This window comes from Gallus gallus, chromosome Z, assembly GCF_016699485.2.
Source record: "Gallus gallus isolate bGalGal1 chromosome Z, bGalGal1.mat.broiler.GRCg7b, whole genome shotgun sequence".
In the NCBI taxonomy this organism is placed as follows: domain Eukaryota; kingdom Metazoa; phylum Chordata; class Aves; order Galliformes; family Phasianidae; genus Gallus; species Gallus gallus.
In genome coordinates, this window is record NC_052572.1 from 33,990,690 (window position 1) to 34,009,464 (window position 18,775).

At 41.4% G+C, this 18,775-nt stretch overlaps 1 protein-coding gene across 2 annotated transcripts in view; it reads left to right on the forward strand.

Annotated features, from left to right (window-relative positions):
• Nucleotides 1-12,728, forward strand: part of ADAMTSL1 (ADAMTS like 1) — a 439,216-nt gene extending 426,488 nt beyond the window's left edge. For both annotated transcript variants that reach the window (XM_004949124.5, XM_429157.8), the window contains 5 exons: nt 31-211; nt 4,098-4,305; nt 5,560-5,669; nt 6,572-6,792; nt 8,173-12,728. In XM_004949124.5, coding sequence (XP_004949181.2) covers nt 31-211; nt 4,098-4,305; nt 5,560-5,669; nt 6,572-6,792; nt 8,173-8,279 — 827 coding nt within the window. In that variant the 3' untranslated portion in view covers nt 8,280-12,728. The remainder of the gene's footprint in view (nt 1-30; nt 212-4,097; nt 4,306-5,559; nt 5,670-6,571; nt 6,793-8,172) is intronic.
• The last annotated feature ends 6,047 nt before the right edge of the window (nt 12,729-18,775 follow it).

Below are 18,775 nucleotides of genomic sequence, written 5' to 3' on the forward strand. Positions count from 1 at the left end.
TTAAAAAGTCTCTCACTTGCTTTTTGGCAGACTACCAGTGGTCAGTGGACAAGCTGATGGCTTGTTCTGCTTCCTGTGGCCACAAAGGAGTGCAGCTGCCCCAACTGAGGTGCTTACTGGATGGGATTGAAGTCAATATATCCAACTGCAAAGACAGGCCCAAGCCAACCCTGCAGCCCATCGCATGCAATAGGAGGGACTGCCCTTCACGGTTTGTCTTTATTATACGAAAATGTCATAGATGCTTTCAAGATGTACTTCAAGAGTTCTTTGCAATGGACAGCATGCCCTTGTAGCCTTGCTGCTGCCTGCCTAGGACAAAGTCATGGCTGAAAGGGAATTTCTTATTACAATTTATTCAGTTTTATAAAAACCAAATTTATGAGTGCTTAACATAGACAGTTGGGAATTTTTAGCAAGATTTGTGAAAAATGTTGGCAGTACACAGTATATAAGGAGTGTTTGCCCCTACACTACTTAGGTTAGAAAAGAATGAAGGAACTGTTTCCTACTGTTTATTAGCAAAGGTCACAGCTTCATGGTTCTTTTGAATCCTCCCTGATAGTGTGAATAGTCAAGAATGCTTTTCAGCATTTCTACACTACGGTAGAAAACTGGATTTCCATCTCACTAGTCATTTAAACTTATAAGTTTCACTATCTGCTGATGTTACCTGGGCAAGAAGAGATGGGGAACAATGCCTTCTGCTTATTGCAGTACTTCATGAAAGAAAAGCATTCATCCTAAACTGAGCCTTCAGACATTGCTATATGTTGAAACTAAAATGTAAAAGAAATTTATGTGCTTGTCGTCCTTCTCCTATTAAGAAGCAGCAGATTTTTAGGCTCTTAAAGGTTAGTTCCTCACTGAAGAAAAAGCAATGATGTAGTATCTTTGTATTTTAGTAGTATAAATTAAATACTCTTCACTTACTAATGACTAGAAAATGAACAGAAGAAAGTAAGCCTCAAAATTAATAATCTGGACCCTTGGAAACAAATCTGGGCCTGGATCCCGTACCTGTCTTGTTTATCATCTCTGTCAGTGACCTGGAGTGGGGGATGAATGACACTTATGTGAATTCTGCAGGTGACACCAAGCATGGGAGAACACTCAATATGCCCAAGAGTGCAGCTTGCTGTCAGGGGAAACTTGAAAGAGGAGGGCCAACAAGAACGTTAACGGGGACATACACTGAGCCCTGCAGGACATTATTTGCTACCACCCTTTAGGTGGAGTAAAGTCAATAAACCATCACCCTATGAGCCTCATCATTCACCCCATGTTTTATTCAACTCATCCAGACTATTAACAATGCACCTTGGATGTTAGACTACTGAGGGAGACAGTGTCAAACACTTTGATGAGGGCTAAGTAAATGACTTCCACTGCCCTCACCTTGTACTCAGGTCTAGTCATTCTTTCCCAGAAGTCAGTCAGCTACCTTCAGAATTTTCTTAGGGATCAAAGTAAAATCAAATAACCTCTAGTTCCTTATATATCATCCTTATAGTATTTTTTTGAAAATGAGGGAAACATTTGTCCTCCTACTATTGTCAGGACCTCTCCAACATCCATAATCATTCAAAGGTTATAGTGAGCAGCCATTCAGGAACATTGCCCTGTTCTCTCAGCATCCTCACCCATCTGGCCCTAACACATACACTTGTACAGTCTGAGTTCTCTTGGGTAATTTCAACCTTACCCTGAGTTAGATGTAAATTTTATGCCTGTTCTGAGCTCTGTACACAAGGGAGTCTCATCACCCAAGAACTGCAAGATCATAAGATTTTTCTGTCCCTCACAGCTTTTTACCACTGTATTTCAACAACAAAACAGGCAAGAAGCTAGACATAGCAGCTCCTTTGGGGTTGCTGTTTTCCCTGAGTTTCTGTTTTGCCTGAATGTCAAAACAAGCAGGATTGCAGATGCGGCTGTAAAGCTGAGAGTTTCCTTAGCACAGTGGAAATGTCTTTTGCAAGCAAATCCCATTGGACTTGGTGGGCATGAAGGGGGTCAGACTGAGCTCTGCCTCCTTTTAGTGACATGGTTTCCTTGTAACCCACTGCCCATGTAATCCCTCACTTTTCAGTTACTGGCAAACACAGTGGAGTTACAACAGCTTGAAAGACTTTTGACTGTGTCAGCATCTTTCCCCTCTTCTGCTGCATCCACCCCACAGAACACACTGACAGTTTCCTCCTTTCACACCCTTTGGTGTAAAGAAGACTACATTCCAAGCGTCTGATCTGAAAGACAGTTTTGTGCTCTACTCTCACCATGTTTAAAATGCCCCAGTTCTCCAAATCAGTGACTCCTTGGTTGAGATTTGTATAAGTGGTTTTTCTGTATTTTTCTGGTTTTTCAGTTTCTTCTCTCCCTGATTTTTACAGTGGACATAATGTGTTTGAGTAAACAAATACTTACAAAGTGGTCAGGATCTCAAGAGAAATTTAGTACAACTTCTCTCACTCATCAGGGTGATTTGAGACTGGCTTTTATATTAAAAAACAGTCTAATCTGATGTCAGGAGAGGCGCTAAGTAACCTGATGAGAACTAAGCAGTCAGATTTACCAGTCTGGTTGTGTCTTGGGTATATGGCAAGATTCTGTTTAATCACCTTTTCTATATATGTTCCTAACCATTTTTGAAGGCAACTGTTTTCTGAGTTGCCAGCTGAGTCATAAGAAGGAAACCAAAGGAGATTTGATGAAATATAAAACACACTCGTTAACAGCACTTTGTGTTAGTGATGGCAGTAAATTCCATGGAAATAGTTTATGTCTTTTTATACCCTTCCTGAACTGTAATGCGACCCATGCTCCTTTCTGAGTTCCTGAGAAAATGTTGAGATGTATGCTTGGAAATTAAAGTTGATTGAAATGCAGAGCAGAGCTTTACAATGGAGGGATGGGAAAACTTTAGTTTCAATCTCACCAAAGAGCAAGAAAAAAGTAGTTGTGTCTTTATTTTCTTTGTCAGAAGTATATCTGTTTATATACTTGTTTCTGTAACTACAGGAGTTAAGCACTTGCAGAACACTCAGAAATAGTAGCAGATGCCTTTCCATGGGGCTGGAAAATACCTATTGCTTGTTTTGTGAAATACTCATAAACATTGCCATTAGAGGATGAGATGGGCACTATTTTCCTCCCAGCAATACAACGCTTTTGCTGGGAATCCTGAAACTTAATGACTGCTGGCTTAACCATAAATCTCCTTGGGGAACAAATAATCAGTGGTGTCAGTCCTGTTCCTATCAGTACCTCCCAAATCCAGTGGTATGAGTCTTCCAACTAATGATAAATATGCAAGATCTTGTTAAGAGTTTGTACCTTTGGCCATTATAGTTTGGACAAATAATTTGGATAATTATTCTCTGTCATTAGTGGTTTTTTATTAGTTATTCAGGATTTTTTAAACCCCTGCTAATACGGGATTAGAGACTTAGTCTCAGTTGTCAAGTGCACAGTCCAAGCTCAAAAGGAAAGTAAAAATGTGTCCTTTGTCCCTGTGTTGTCTGTACACCAACTCCATCCCTGCACAACCTTCAGGCTTTCTTGGATTACTTCAGTTGTCGGGGTGATAACAGAGCAGGCCAACAGGCCCTAGCAACTTCTTGGTTCCTCTGTCAGCAGCAAGTTCAAAGTGCCCTGAGAGCTACAGCATCAACCGGGACAGTTTTCCCTGCCAAAGAGTGGAAATGGGCTGTAGCCAGTGACTGCAACCTGTTGTCAAGGCCCCTGTTGTGCAGTGGCATGAGAACAGCCATGCCAAACCACTGTGACTGGACTAAAAATATTTACTAAGCTTTTAAAAACAACCTTAAGAGGAAAAAGTGGATTCTGGGCCCAGAGAACACTCAGACAGATACTAAAATGAAAAACGTACTCTTTGCTCAGCTTTCATCTTATGAGCAGTTTTCAATGGCTACTACAGGGGTCTGAGTACAGTACTGTGATGCAGATCATTGTTGGCTTACTTTGGGCCAATACATTAAGACCTGCTGACACTGATGATATTGCAGACACTTACAGTGCACTTACAGCACATTAGCATGTATTTGCCCCCTGACCTTCTTGCCTTTCTCTCACAGGTGGATGGTAACATCATGGTCTCCATGTACACGGAGCTGCGGTGGAGGAATCCAAATGCGACGAGTGACATGCCAACGACTGACAGCAAAAGGCAGCTCTGTCCCAATGTCAAATGAAGCCTGTGCTCAAGCGTCCAAGCGCCCTGTGGACACACAGCACTGTAACAGGCAACCCTGTGTTGAGTGGGTGGCCTCCTCCTGGGGCCAGGTAAGGAGCATGGCAGCAGTCTGAAAACAGACTCGTTCTGTGGGCTAGAAAGAGGTGATAGAAGATGAGAGGCTATGGTCTGCAAGCTGTACTCTGCAGGCTTTTGAGAAGGCAGGTAATTTGCTTAGCCCTTTCAACTCTGTATTTGATACAATGCATGTTTGGGTTTCTGTACCTTCAGGCAGTCCCCAGAAGAACCACGTGTGAATGGGATTTCTACTGCAGACTCCTCTTTTGTCCCCAGTGGAAAGGTCTACCCCCAGACAGATTACAAGTCTGGGAAATAGCGTTCTGCCTTCTCTAAGTCTACAGTTGCTCTTTTCACTTACGGAATGTGTTTTGGTTTTAGTTCTCAGGAGTCAGATCTGATGGCTATGGTATATTTGATGAAGGGTTTACAAGAAAACAGTTCTAAAAGATTCTATTGTTGCCTGAGAAACTTACAAAATAGAGGTATTCACCTCATAACAAAATGCAGGAGAGATTATGAGCCTCCCCCTTCCAAAATTTCTTTCTTCCTCATATTAAAGCCACTTTCTTCAAACACCTTGTCTGTTCTGGAATATAATGTCCAGATACTCATCAAGCAAACTGTTCACTAACTGTTGATTTAATTTAAAAGAACAGAAACACATGCTTCATATCCAGAACTAATTATGATTTAATTGAAGGAGAAGATGAGAAGAGTTAAACAGCAAGTGTGCAACTGATACGCTTGAGTAGGTTAGGATGGCTTCATTGCTGAAGCATACTTTCAGATATGCTGCTTTTGACATGCTTTCTTTTCTTGTCCTGCAATACTTTTTTTTTTTTCTTTTCCTTTTCCAGTGTAATATATTTTTGGTTCAATATGTTCTTTGTTATTAACAATTTGCTCATAAATTGTGGTAGTACAAGCTGCAAAATGCACAGTAAAAGGAATGTATCGAGATTTCCTGTATGGATCATAGGCTCTTGGCTAATGATGTGAGAGCATTTTATTTGCCCTACAGATGTATTTAAGATTGAACTATTGAAGAGGAGAGGGTAATGAATATAGAGAGCAGATACAGAAATGCTGTTTCAATATAGCTGGAGGGGGTGAAGTAGGACAAATGATAATTGTGTGCTCAGCCTCCAAAGTGTGCAGAACTGCAGGAAATTCTTGAAAGCTGCACAGTTACTTTGTGGCAATATGCACTTTATTTCACCAGTAGTCTTATAAAAGGAGAACATTGACTTTTACCTCCATTAAGTGATTTTCTGTTTTCACAGTGTAATGGGCCTTGCATTGGGCCACGACTTGCTGTACAACACAGACAGATATTTTGCCAGACAAAAGATGGGACTTCTGTGTCATCTGATCAGTGCAGTGCCTTACCGAGGTAGGACAGAAATCTCTTACACCACTATTCTTTGAGAGAGTTTGAATAAACTGGAGGTTTAGCAAACATCTTTTGGGTTTTCCCTGAGTTTTGGTCCTACTGCAGCCTGTTTAATTATGTGCCATAAACCACAGTAGGCTTAAGCCAGGACTTCAGCATTCATTCATATCAGCCCCAGAGATAATAAATACATAAATAAAAATAAACTTAAGAAAATAATTTTAGAAAAACACACAAGAGCTGGCTAATAATTGAAGAACTAGCATACTAAAACCTAACTGAAACACTATGCTATCTCTGAGAGTAGGAGCATGTTCACTGTCTGTTAGTGATGAACTTCCTAAGCTTCCAGTCTCCCTATCTCTCAATTCAATACAACTGGTAACTGAATAAAAATGACTCCACAGCATTTGTTTTCCTTCAAATAAACTCCACTGTTGACTTCCTAGAAACATATTTATTTTCCATTAGACTGCACTGAAAGGAAAAAGAGATCATACAAGAACATGTTTTGTTTCTTGTTGTTTGCAGACATCAAAAAGTAACAAACCTCTGGTGTGTTTGAACGGGTGCTACTTCATTCATTACACCTTTTTCACTGGCATTCTGCTGTGGCATTTATGGGCTGGTGATACCCTCCAGCCATTCAAATTTTTGTTTAACTCCAGTTGTCCTAAACCAGTTGACAATATCTGAGGCTCTGGCCCGTGAGTGCAATTAAAAATTGCTTTTCAGTGCACTGAGCTTATTTCTGCTTGTGCACAGTGAAGACAGTGCTCAGAATAAAGAGTACTTGGGGCATGCAAGGCTTGCAGTAGCCAGGACTTGCACAATGCCCAGTGTGGCACACACTTCTCGCACAGTGCAGTGAGTGACTCGTGCCCCTTTCCTTTTGCTCCCAGGCCTTTGAGCACTCAGAACTGCTGGACCGACATCTGTGGTGTGCACTGGAGGGTCAGCTTGTGGACAGTGTGTACAGCTACCTGCGGAAACTATGGCTTCCAGTCCCGGCGTGTGGACTGTGTGCACATCCGTACCAACAAGCCTGTGCTCGAGCACTACTGCTCCTGGAGACCGCGGCCGGTCAACTGGCAGCGCTGCAACATCACGCCCTGTGAGAACAGTACGTTTATGAGCAAAGGGGTGGGTGTGAGGGAGGGGGTAAGCCTGCGGGTCTTCCCTGTGGAGTCATGTCTCCAAAATGCAGTGCTGGGCATCGCAGCTCAGCTTCCTGGAGAACCTCCAGCCTGAATGCATGCAAAACACAGCGTCCAAAGCTCAGCACCTTGGTGGGAGGGCATGGTGCCCGCTGTGGTTTGTTGGCAGTGGTGCTGCCACCAGGGTTGCATCCCCTTGCTAACCATTTAAAATGGCTGATGCGACCTCAATTTTCTGTTAATGCTACAGATAGGAGGAAAAATACAAGTCACAAGCAGTGTTCACTCTATTTTAAAGAAGTCTAAATCCACTGAGTAGGTTAATGCTGGGAATTGCTGAACTGGAAGCTGCTTGCTTGCAGGTGACAAGCAACAGATTGTGCCTGCAAGAGGAAAAGAGAAGTTATAAATATTTATAATAATAATAATAATAATAATAATAATAATAATAATAAAGAAGCAGCAGTACAGATGTTTTAGTTGTTGCTGAGCAGTGCTGCACAGAGCCTGAGGTGTTTGAGCTTCTCAAGCTGCCCTGCCAACAAAGTGGCTGGGCTTGCACAAGGAGCTGGGAGGGGCCAGAACCAGGACAGTGACCCAAATTGGCCAAAGGGATGTCCCATACCATGTGGTGTCATGCAAAAAAGTATGAAATGTTGGGAAGTTGGCTGCAAGGACAGCCACTGCTTGGAGGCTGTCTGCATCATTCAGCAGGTGGTGAGCAACTGTGTTGTGTATCACTTGTTTTGCAAATATGCATGTATAATATTATCATTACTGCTATTTCTCTTTTCATTTTCTATCCTAGTAAATAGATTTTATCTGAACCCATAAGTTGTACCTTGTTTTTTTCCCAATTCTCTCCCTCATCTCACTGGGAATGAGAGGAGCAGTACTGTGTGGTGCTAAGCTGCCTGTCAGTTTAAAGGGCAGGGAGTTAGAAAGAAGCTTCATTGATGATCTAGTCCAGCTTCCTGACTTGAGGTTTTTAGAGCTGCTCTGCTGAAATGAATTTCCAGTTTCATTTACTACTTCACCTTCTGTTTAACAACTGTTACAAAACTCTTCCTAGAGCATCAGATGGCAAACTGTGCTGGAGTGCACAAACTGTGCTGAGTGCTGGAGCAGCTTCAAAAGCCATCCTCACAACCTGAAAGCCATAGCTGCCCACTGCATTCCCCTTTGAGCCTTTAGTGCCTTACAGTCCCCAGTGTCTGCAGCAAGTCAAGGTTTATGCATACAGTGAGACCTCCCAACATAAAACTGTTTTGAATTGCTCTCAACTGAGAAAATCTTTCTTTCATTGCTTCATCACCATCTCTCCTTTTTTGTTTCCCCTTCGGCAGTGGAGTGCAGAGACACCACAAGGTACTGTGAGAAAGTGAAGCAGCTCAAACTCTGCCAGCTCACCCAGTTCAAATCACGCTGCTGCGGGACGTGTGGAAAAGCTTGAAGGCGAATGCGATGAAAATGGAGGAACAAGGGGATCTCAGCTTTTGCTTCACTGAGGCAAAGACTTCTACAGAAAATATAAACGGAATGGAATTCTTTTTTTTTTTTTTTCCCCATTTTATTTATTTATTTCCCTTTAAAAAGGAAAAAAAAAAGAAAAACAGAAGAAAAAGAGGAAAAAGAAAACCCTTTACCAAATCGTTGTTGTATAGAGACTTGACAAGTTTTCCCTTTTATAAATCTGGGAGACAGAATGCAGCAAAACATGGTCATGGAGGGTAGATCACAAAGATTCATTGAATCCCATGCCACTGGGCCTGAGAGGAGTGGGACTGCCCCATAGTCCACGTACACACTTGGGAATACACCATCAGACAAATGGAGAAGGGGATCAAAATCAAAATGTAGCATTATATTCAACCACCAAATCAAACAAATCAAACAGTCTGATACATGGTGGGGTACTGCAAACAAAACAAAGAAAAAGACTAGACATTCATCAATGCAGTACACAGACTTAGACTTAGACACGTTTGTCTTAGACTAATTTGGGTATATAAGCATATGATACTGCTTTATAAATCTATCAGTTACATCCAAGATTGGATTTCTTTTTTCCTTTCCATGTCCTTCTCATCGCAGGCCTTCAAATGATCTCAGTGGGAGATCTTGTTAATCTTTGAGAATCAAGTCTGGTGTCTGAGAAAGTTGAGCAATGTTGTGTAACGTAAGTGAGTCTAGAAGGCATCTGAAAATGTTCACAAGTTGCATTTATATGGGAGGGCTGGAGCTAAGAGTGTTGCCTCCAGCATAAAGGTGAAGTGATGATGTCAGCTATTATCTAGGAGAAGGAAAGAAAGTATGATAAGTATGATCTGCTACGGGCAGGCTATAACACAAACCTGCAAATGCTGTCCTGTACAGAGCACAGACAGGAAAGATGTGGAAACGAGAGCTGCTTAGCATCCTATTTCCTACTAATGCTTACTTGGTAGGAGTACCAGTAGCCAGAGTTAAGGTGCTGTCAGAGCTGGCATTGCAGTAAGAAATTTGAGGAACTGGGTTTTCCTTTTCTGCTAACATGAATATTTTCTGTCCTGATGGCCAATTCTTTCAGTAAAGTAGTAGCAAATAATCTATTTTCTGATACTGCTGGCTGTTCCTACTCAGTAGGACCAGAATAGATTCAGCATCAGCCCCAGAGGACTAACACTAAGAAAGTTTTAAAAATTTGCTCCACTATGGCTGTGTTACGTAACTAAATGAGTGCTATAAAGCTGCACATTTTTAAACCTGGGTACTACACCCTAAAGAGAATTTCTAAAAAGTGAGCCTCAAACATCGCATATTGCATGCTGTCTGTGAATCATTCTCCCTGGTCAGTTGCAGTGGTTATTCATCCAGTGAATTGCTTCGTCCTCTTAGTTCCTGGACAGTCCCTTCTCTACTCTGAATAGAGCCTTAAAATTAGAAGAGATTTGCAAAGGAGGGAGTTTGAGCATTGTAAGAAATTTAAAGGCGATCTGTCTGGATCTGAGGTCTTGGTTCAAGACCATCTCTAAATTAAAGGCTTGGTTGTGCCTCATTCCCTGTGGGGCTCAGGCCTTGTGGTGCATTACTGAAATGCTGTTCAAGTGCTGCTGTGTTACAGCTTCCATGATGTGGCTTTTTCAGAAAAACTAGGAGTCCACTTTTTAGGTCAGTGTCATGTTCAAGACACTGACCTGTCTCTGGTTGCTTCAGGACACATATGTCAGTGGTAGCTCTCACTACAAATGGGTCTTCAAGAAATAGTTTTGCTAAGCTTCAGTGTAACTTTTTATTTAAAAAAAAAAAAAAAAAAAAAAGAAGAATGTCTTTCTATGTATGTAAATGTATATCTTTTCTGTATATTTATTAGGATTTCTTGTATAAAAAGTGCAATATTAATAATTGTACATTATTTTGTCCAGATAAAACTATTTGTTTGGGTTTTTCTAAATCTCCCCAGAATTTTGTTCCTCTCAAATCAATGGTAATAGAGAAATTCTCACTTGTTTTTAATTGAGGATCTGCTTCACTGTGCACAGAGTGCTTTCTAAAATATGATGTGAGGGAAGGATGATATTTTTAACTTGTGAATTGATAGTTATGCATGGAATGAAGGACAATTCCTTAACACTAATAATAACAATAAGAACAATAAGAATGTGGTGGATATTTCTAATATAGTAGTTAACAAAAAGCAGCACAGGGAAGTACTCACATTTTTTTGATTGCAAAGCATATTGATATTCATGTGGAACAGCAGATGTGTAACTGTGCCCAGGATAAACAAGGTGATTAGATCTGGAGGAGAAGTCGTGTCATCTCTGCACAGTGTGACTTTAATTTCACGTTTGTTCTGTGAATTGTGACTTGGCAGCATCTCAATAATATAAGATTTCTGGATAGTCTACAAAAGGACACTTTCCTTTTCTAACAAGAAAGCAAACCAGCAAACTTGTATTTATATAATTTTTGTACAGGTAATGCAGGTTACTTACTTAACTACTGCTGTCTGATGTGTTGTTAATATTAAGTTTAAAAACAAAAGCCAAACAAGGAGCATGCTGTCCTTATTCTGTATTACAGTGGTAGCAAAATGCTGTTACATTAAATACATATGATCCACCATCACCCTCTTTCCCCATGGCAGGATCTACCCTGTCATCATTTCTTTTAAAAGTCTCCAGACATTAACATTCTGCACCCAGTCTCAGAGAACTTTCTGAAATCTTCATCACCCTTGCTTTACTCTTTTCCACCTCTACAGCTCTTCTAGGCGTAGATCGCCATCACTGGTCCTAGGTTCATGGAAATCAGTAGAAGTGTATTCCTTTTTCATACACAAAACTCTCAAAGACATCTTGTAACTCTCCTCAGTAATCTCTGGAGTGAAGCAACACCAATATTCAGTCTTTTCTTATAGGTCTCTGCTGCCTTCAGTAGCAGAGCTTGCAACTCCTTGAAGCATCAAGAGCATACTTAGAAGAAATCCTAGTCATGACCAAAATTACTGGGGAGCATTAGGGAGGGTGGGAAAAGCAATAAAGCAAAGACATTTTCTCTTAAAAAAGACAAACACAAGTTTTGAAAACTAAGTTGATTCTTCTGTCTCCCTTTTAAAACAAACTTTGTAATGTATCTTCTAAAAAGGAACTGTGATTTTGCTTTGATTTACTGAGAATTTACCCAGTATGATGTTCCTAGTTGTACTTTTGAGACACCTGCACTGCAAGGAAATAATACCTCACCCAAGCACACATGCAATTGCAGGCTGAAGACCAGCCCTGAGACTTCCAAGTGATAGTACTGAATGTAATGGGAATTTGTAATGGTAATTGGTCATTCATTTTGAGTAAAGCAAGTAGAAAAGCTGGTGCTGATGTAAAATGAAAAGCAGACCAGCTTAGATTCTCCAGAGAACAATTATTCCCATTTTATACATATGGCTCTTGTTACCAGTCAAGTCAGAATGCTTTCAGAACCTTCAAAGCAAGCTTCCAGTTTTGTTCTCCCTACTAATTTTCACTGAGAAAGAAAAACAGTTGCGCAACAAGCAGAGAAATGCAGTGCTGAAAGGTTCCCAACAGGAGACTTACCCCAGCCTCCTGTTCTGTGGAAAAGTAAGCACATCTAAGCTATTCCGGACATGTATGTCTACATACATGCCTTTAAAGCCACAGAAGCCATGGGGAGAGCTTTCTGAAGCAATCATTAGCTGGAATGTTTTCTCCTACTATCTTCCATCTTGTAGGGTGGAACCCATTGGTTGCCCTTCTTTCAGAATTTTGGTTCTCTAGTCTTCCCCTCCCATTGCTTTAGCTAGTTTATCTGCACCCTCTCTCATTTTTGGTTCTTGTAGTTGGGCACTCACTCCAATGCATAAGTAGCACCAACAACTGGAACACGGTCTTGAATGATTTGCATCCACACTTCAGATCAACACTTCTACTTGCAATTGCTTCATTTTTTGGCTTGTTCACTTCGTAGCCCAGTGTTGCTGCTGACATACCTCATCTATTAATATTAGCAAGACCTGAACCCTGATTTTTGCCACTGGAAATACTATTATATCACCAGTGTGACATAACTCACAGAGCTCTTCAGTGTGTTCTTTATTTCAGCTTTTAAGTACTAGATGTAGGGGAGGAAGTACGGAGGTTTCTGTGATGTTAACATTTGAAATAGCCACTACAACTTGTCAGCTTCTTTTTAGAGACACCAACTTGTTTAGTGAAATACAGATTATTGAATCATGATGTATTCTAAGAAGGATGTGTCAACATAATTACTAATTTCTATCTACTGCTTCCATCTCACCCTCTTTCCAAGTTATCCTATTAAAGACAAAAGTAATGATCACCATAATATCTGTTTTGTACCCAAACACTGATTCATAAATAAATGTGTTTCTGTATCCATGTAATCTGAAACCTAAATCTGTAAAAACAAGTGAGCCAAGCGCTAGCTCTTTTCCAGATTTTCGGGACCATCAAAGTCCTCCTAACTCCTTAACAACTGTCAGTGAGTCACTAATCATTTCAGCTAGTTCATACAAAGTAAGCTTTATTCATTCAGTTATCTGTTTTTTAACTTGGAAGCTTTCAAACTGTTTGAATGCCAAATTTTCACACAGACTACCAGTGTAAACAGATGGGAAAATCAGAATTGCAAATGCTTAATATGTCCCTGCATATCAGCTGCAGGCCACAGTACAGGAATCATCAACTTAACATTTTTCTTCATCCCCTCATTTAAAAGTTTATATAAATTTATCAGTGATGTTATGTATTGATTGTCATGCTCAGTATTTATTTGTGAATACAAATACTTCTGGTTTATCAGCATTTTCATCCACATTGTTTTTCACTTCCACCCAACTTTTTCCAATTGATCAAAATCAAATCTAAAACCTAGTCACATGCCTAGTCATTTTCACATCTTGCTGTAAGACTCTTACTTTTACACATATATTTATACTTCTATAGGTAGATGATAGATATTATGTTCAATAATGTGTAACCTGAAGTGTTATTTGTCTACATTTACAAGGGGAAAAGCAAAGGCACTTCATTTCTTCTTTCAATAACATGTTTCTGTGCTCCCCTACCTCTTCACTGAGATACAATTTACTTACTCTCATTCCCAACTTCACACACTGAGACATCTATGCAATAGTAAATTTTATTTTGCCCTTATATCTCTGAGAAGGAAATAAGGAGTAAAGTCTCATCTTTTCTTCACTGATCACTGATGAAGACTGAAACTAGGAAGTCCATGAAACCACAGACTCCAGGCCTTCTCTTTGACCACTATGGTTATGAAATCTGGAACAGCCAGTAGTGAGCTATCACATGCATTTTGGATGCCAGAGGCAGCAAGGCTGAGAGCTAATAAGAGCTTTAGAAAAGTATCCAAGTGAGACCTATTCAGAAGAGTTCAGAAGAGAAGGAAGGAAGGAAGGAAGGAAGGAAGGAAGGAAGGAAGGAAGGAAGGAAGGAAGGAAGGAAGGAAGGAAGGAAGGAAGGAAGGAAGGAAGGAAGGAAGGAAGGAAGGAAGGAAGGAAGGAAGGAAGGAAGGAAGGAAGGAAGGAAGGAAGGAAGGAAGGAAGGAAGGAAGGAAGGAAGGAAGGAAGGAAGGAAGGAAGGAAGGAAGGAAGGAAGGAAGGAAGGAAGGAAGGAAGGAAGGAAGGAAGGAAGGAAGGAGGGAAGGAGGGAAGAAGGGAAGGGAAGGGAAGGGAAGGGAAGGGAAGGGAAGGGAAGGGAAGGGAAGGGAAGGGAAGGGAAGGGAAGGGAAGGGAAGGGAAGGGAAGGGAAGGGAAGGGAAGGGAAGGGAAGGGAAGGGAAGGGAAGGGAAGGGAAGGGAAGGGAAGGGAAGGGAAGGGAAGGGAAGGGAAGGGAAGGGAAGGGAAGGGAAGGCAAGGCAAGGCAAGGCAAGGCAAGGCAAGGCAAGGCAAGGCAAGGCAAGGCAAGGCAAGGCAAGGCAAGGCAAGGCAAGGCAAGGCAAGGCAAGGCAAGGCAAGGCAAGGCAAGGCAAGGCAAGGCAAGGCAAGGCAAGGCAAGGCAAGGCAAGGCAAGGCAAGGCAAGGCAAGGCAAGGCAAGGCAAGGCAAGGCAAGGCAAGGCAAGGCAAGGCAAGGCAAGGCAAGGCAAGGCAAGGCAAGGCAAGGCAAGGCAAGGCAAGGCAAGGCAAGGCAAGGCAAGGAAAGGCAAGGAAAGGCAAGGAAAGGCAAGGAAAGGCAAGGAAAGGAAAGGAAAGGAAAGGAAAGGAAAGGAAAGGAAAGGAAAGGAAAGGAAAGGAAAGGAAAGGAAAGGAAAGGAAAGGAAAGGAAAGGAAAGGAAAGGAAAGGAAAGGAAAGGAAAGGAAAGGAAAGGAAAGGAAAGGAAAGGAAAGGAAAGGAAAGGAAAGGAAAGGAAAGGAAAGGAAAGGAAAGGAAAGGAAAGGAAAGGAAAGGAAAGGAAAGGAAAGGAAGGGAAAGGAAAGAGAGAGAAAAAAATTGTCAAGATCAAGTACAAAGTAACTCATGAAGTGTACTGCTCATCACCAGCAGTTGCTTCCTGCTGGTCCTTATAAGAGCTCATACTCCTATAAGAGGGCTCTATGCTGCAAGAAACAAGACTAACAGCATAAAATGGCTTCTTATCGGTTAAAAAAAAATCCAAAATACCAGCTTGTAAAGACAATTGTTAGAGATGAGGATGGCAAAGCGTGAGTTCCATCCCCGAAAGTGAAAGTATCTGACATAAAATGAAAGACTGAAGGAAGTTGAAATACCTGCTTCCAATATCACCAGATGTAATCACAAAACAATCAGATGTCTCTTGTTAAGAGAGGGCTTATAAAAATCTGGTAAAGAGACACAATCAAATTTTTGACTACAACCCTACACATTCAATTTGAAAATTCAGAAGTAATGTATTTAGGTCTACTGAAAATGGTGTTGCAAATGAAATGAAAAATTGATTATTTTTGCCATCAACCTTGAGACCTATTCTCAAATTGCTTTATCAAAATGGAAAGCATGGCTGCATATTTTCTGCTATTCACAGGATTGTGAACATATATAACCCTCGTGACAGTTTTGATAGTTCTGAAACCCACCCTTTACTCATTGCTCCTTGGCATTTCACTTTGCCAGGGCCAACAACCTGGAGCCACTACTGCCCCCTGGCTTACCCGTGCAGCTCCAAAGAGCTCTGTGGGTCTGGCAGCTGAGCAAGCGCTCTGCAACCAGGGGAGCAGGAGGCCATTCAGCCGGCTGGAACCAGAGATAAGGTCTGTGAAACTGACAGATGGGGCTTACAAGCCAATACGGTGAACAATCTTTATGCCACTTGTTCACACTGCATTTTCCTATTTTCATGCTAACACGCCTCTTGCCTCTTAGGAGAGAACAAAAAGGAAAAGAAAAAGAAGAACAAGAGTGTTCCTTAAGCCTGTAAGCCCTTTGCAAAGAAAAGCTTTAGATTTATGTAGACATGAATAACAGTATGCAGTTTCATGTGGCTAAAAGCGAAAGGGGCACCAGAGGGTTGTGCTCTGGCTACACATGAACAGTGTTTGCTTAAGTAGCAGCAGGATGTGAGTGACTGTATAGTAAGCACAGTAATGCACACATGATTAAGATGACATGGGCATGGGGAACCACTCCCTGCTCCTACCCTCCTTAATACTATAAAGCAGTCTGCTGCTTTATAGTTCTCACACGAGGCCTGAGCCTACTTTGTCTGCAAACTCACTAGGGCAAACCACAAAAACTAAACTTGAATCAAAACTTCAACCAGACAGGCTGTCAACAGCCAGCTCCCCAAGTGAGGAGTCAGGGGTGGGTTTCTTTTCTTTTAAGGAAATGCTTAATGCAGGCATGTCCAACCTGCGGCCTACTGGCTGCATGCGGCCTAGCCCGGCTCACCCTGCAGCCACCCCTGCCACGTCCCATCATGGCAGCAGCTCCTCCCGCCAAGCAGCCTGGCCCAGACCCTCAGTACAAACCCAACCTCGACATGCTGTTAACCCTACCTGGGCTGAAACCAGGGCATAGGGCGCAGTGATAACTCAACTGATGGCAAATAAGATTATACATTTTGATACACTGGCTAAACACAGTCCTGTGAACAGCAGAAAATATGCAGCCATGCTTTCCATTTTGATAAAGCAGTTTGAGAATAGGTTTCAAGATTGATCGCAAAAATCATCAATTTTTCATTTTATTTGCAACTCCATTTTTAGTAGACCTAAATACATTACTTCTGAATTTTCAAATTGGATGTGTAGAGTTGTAATCAAAAATCTGATTGTGTCTCTTTACCAGATTTTTATAAGCTCTGTCTTATCAAGAGAGAAATATCCCTTGCTTCATAACCACATCTTATCTGTATCATCACTTTTGGGAGCATGGGCATTTGTGACCAACTGTTTTCCAGGATGAAGTAAAGGAAGAGTAGAGTTTCATCATGAATCTCTGACAAACTCAAGAGCTCACTGAGAATTGCAGCCAGTAACGTTGAACCAGACTGATACACTAGTTTCACAAAAACAAGGCCACATATCCCACTAGATTTTGTTGCCTTCTTTTTTAAAATGTTTTAATTAAAAAAAAAAAACATTAAAAATTAAAATAAGTTTTGTTGCTTATGGCAGTAGAGGCTGAACCTTCCCACCAATATTCCATTGCACGCTGTTGCATGTGACATATGGCAGCAGAGGAGCACTCTGACACATTGTTGCCTGATACAGAAGTGCATCTGAAGCAAAGACATGTGATTGAATTCCTCCATGCAGAAATAATTGCACTGATTGAAATTCACTGACACTTGCTGAACATTTATGGAGACCAAACAGTGGATCTGAGCACAGTGAGGTGGTGGGTGCTGCATTTCAGCAGTGGTGATGGTGTCAGTGAGTCACCTCCACGGGTGCACATTGTTATGAGCACAGCATGCTGGCAAAAATGCATAGCTAATGGTTTTGCTTATTTTGAAAAATAGTGTTTTGTAGCTAAGAATTTGCTCTATCAAAGAGTGTTATTGTTCTCTTTGTAGCTACCGTAGTTTCCATGGAAATAAATAGGATGCATTCCTTTTGGAGCAATATATGTATATATATATATACATATATATAAGGCTCAGGACAATTCCTCTTCACTCAGGGCAGCCCAGGAAAGCCAAAAGGTCGGACACCCATGAGTTAATGGTTCTGCTGAGGAGTAATTTGTTTTGGGCTGCATGGAGATTTCCCCCCACACTATTCAGCAGGCTTCTGGTTTTGTGGGTTTTTTTAAGCATAAATTACTGGTTTGAAGAAATAGCCTATAAGGTTGGTAGATGCTTGTTAAAACACTTCACTTAGTGAAACTTGGAATCAGTTTTCACTAATAACGTACAACCTAGTGACTTTATTACCAAAAAAGACAAAGAAAAGAAAAAAAAAATGAAAAGAAAAATCTTGCTCTTAGCCCACTGCATACAGATCACAGTGAATCACATTCAGCTGGGAGGGTCTCATGGGTGCGTTTGTCCGTGAGCAGAAAGCAAAGCATGGCACAGGTCTGCTGGTTGGGAAAAGCAGTCCTCTGAAGCACATGCAGTGGCACTGGGCAGTGCACAGTGGCCCTCCTCTGGTGCCCAGCTGGGAATAGGTCCCTTTGCCACCAAGCACAGCACCAGTGAGATGGAAGAAGCCAGAAATAAAAGGCCCTGCATGCTGTTAACTCTTTAAGAGTTACCCTTTTCCTTCCCTCCCAAATGTATCCTAAAACATCTGTGCAACAGATATCCGAACAGATGGAGAAGTGAAAATCAGGTTGTTCCAAAGTAGCATTTTCCCACAAAAACAAGAAGAAAGGCACAAGCCATCAAATTACTACTTCCAATGTGGGAAAGTGGCAAAGAATGGGGAGGAAGTGGGATTTGTAACAGGATCAGCCAAAAGCAGACTCTGCTGGTGGTACTACAGAAACTTCTTTGTGAAAGATCTCCGTCTCATCAAGCCCACTCGGCAGTTCTCTGCCCAAATGGCTCTTTCCAGCTGAGATGATGTGGCTCCCTCAGGGAGGTCCTTTCCACACATCAGGAATGTTATTTTTTCCCTTCTCACAATTGAAGGGTTTCCTTTTTCATACATTAAGTCCAACTGCTCACAGTCTCTGGAGAACCACGGCCAGTACTGATATTGGTTCTGTCTGTGCTATAAATATCCTCAACTCTTGCTGAAGAATATCGTCTATTTTTCAACACTTTTTTCTTAGTTCTGAAATATTTGAGAGGCTGGTAATTTGCTTTCTGTCTCTGGCAATCTACAGCACTGGTTGATGCCCTTTCAAGAGCTTAGAAGCACATGGGTATGTAATTCTACGGCCACTACAAACAAACTAAACCTGAACTACTAGAGGTGTGTTTCTTTGCACACTGATCTCCTTCACTAAAGCTGGTAATTTATATGGTGCATTATTTCAGGTAAAGGTATTAAATAAACT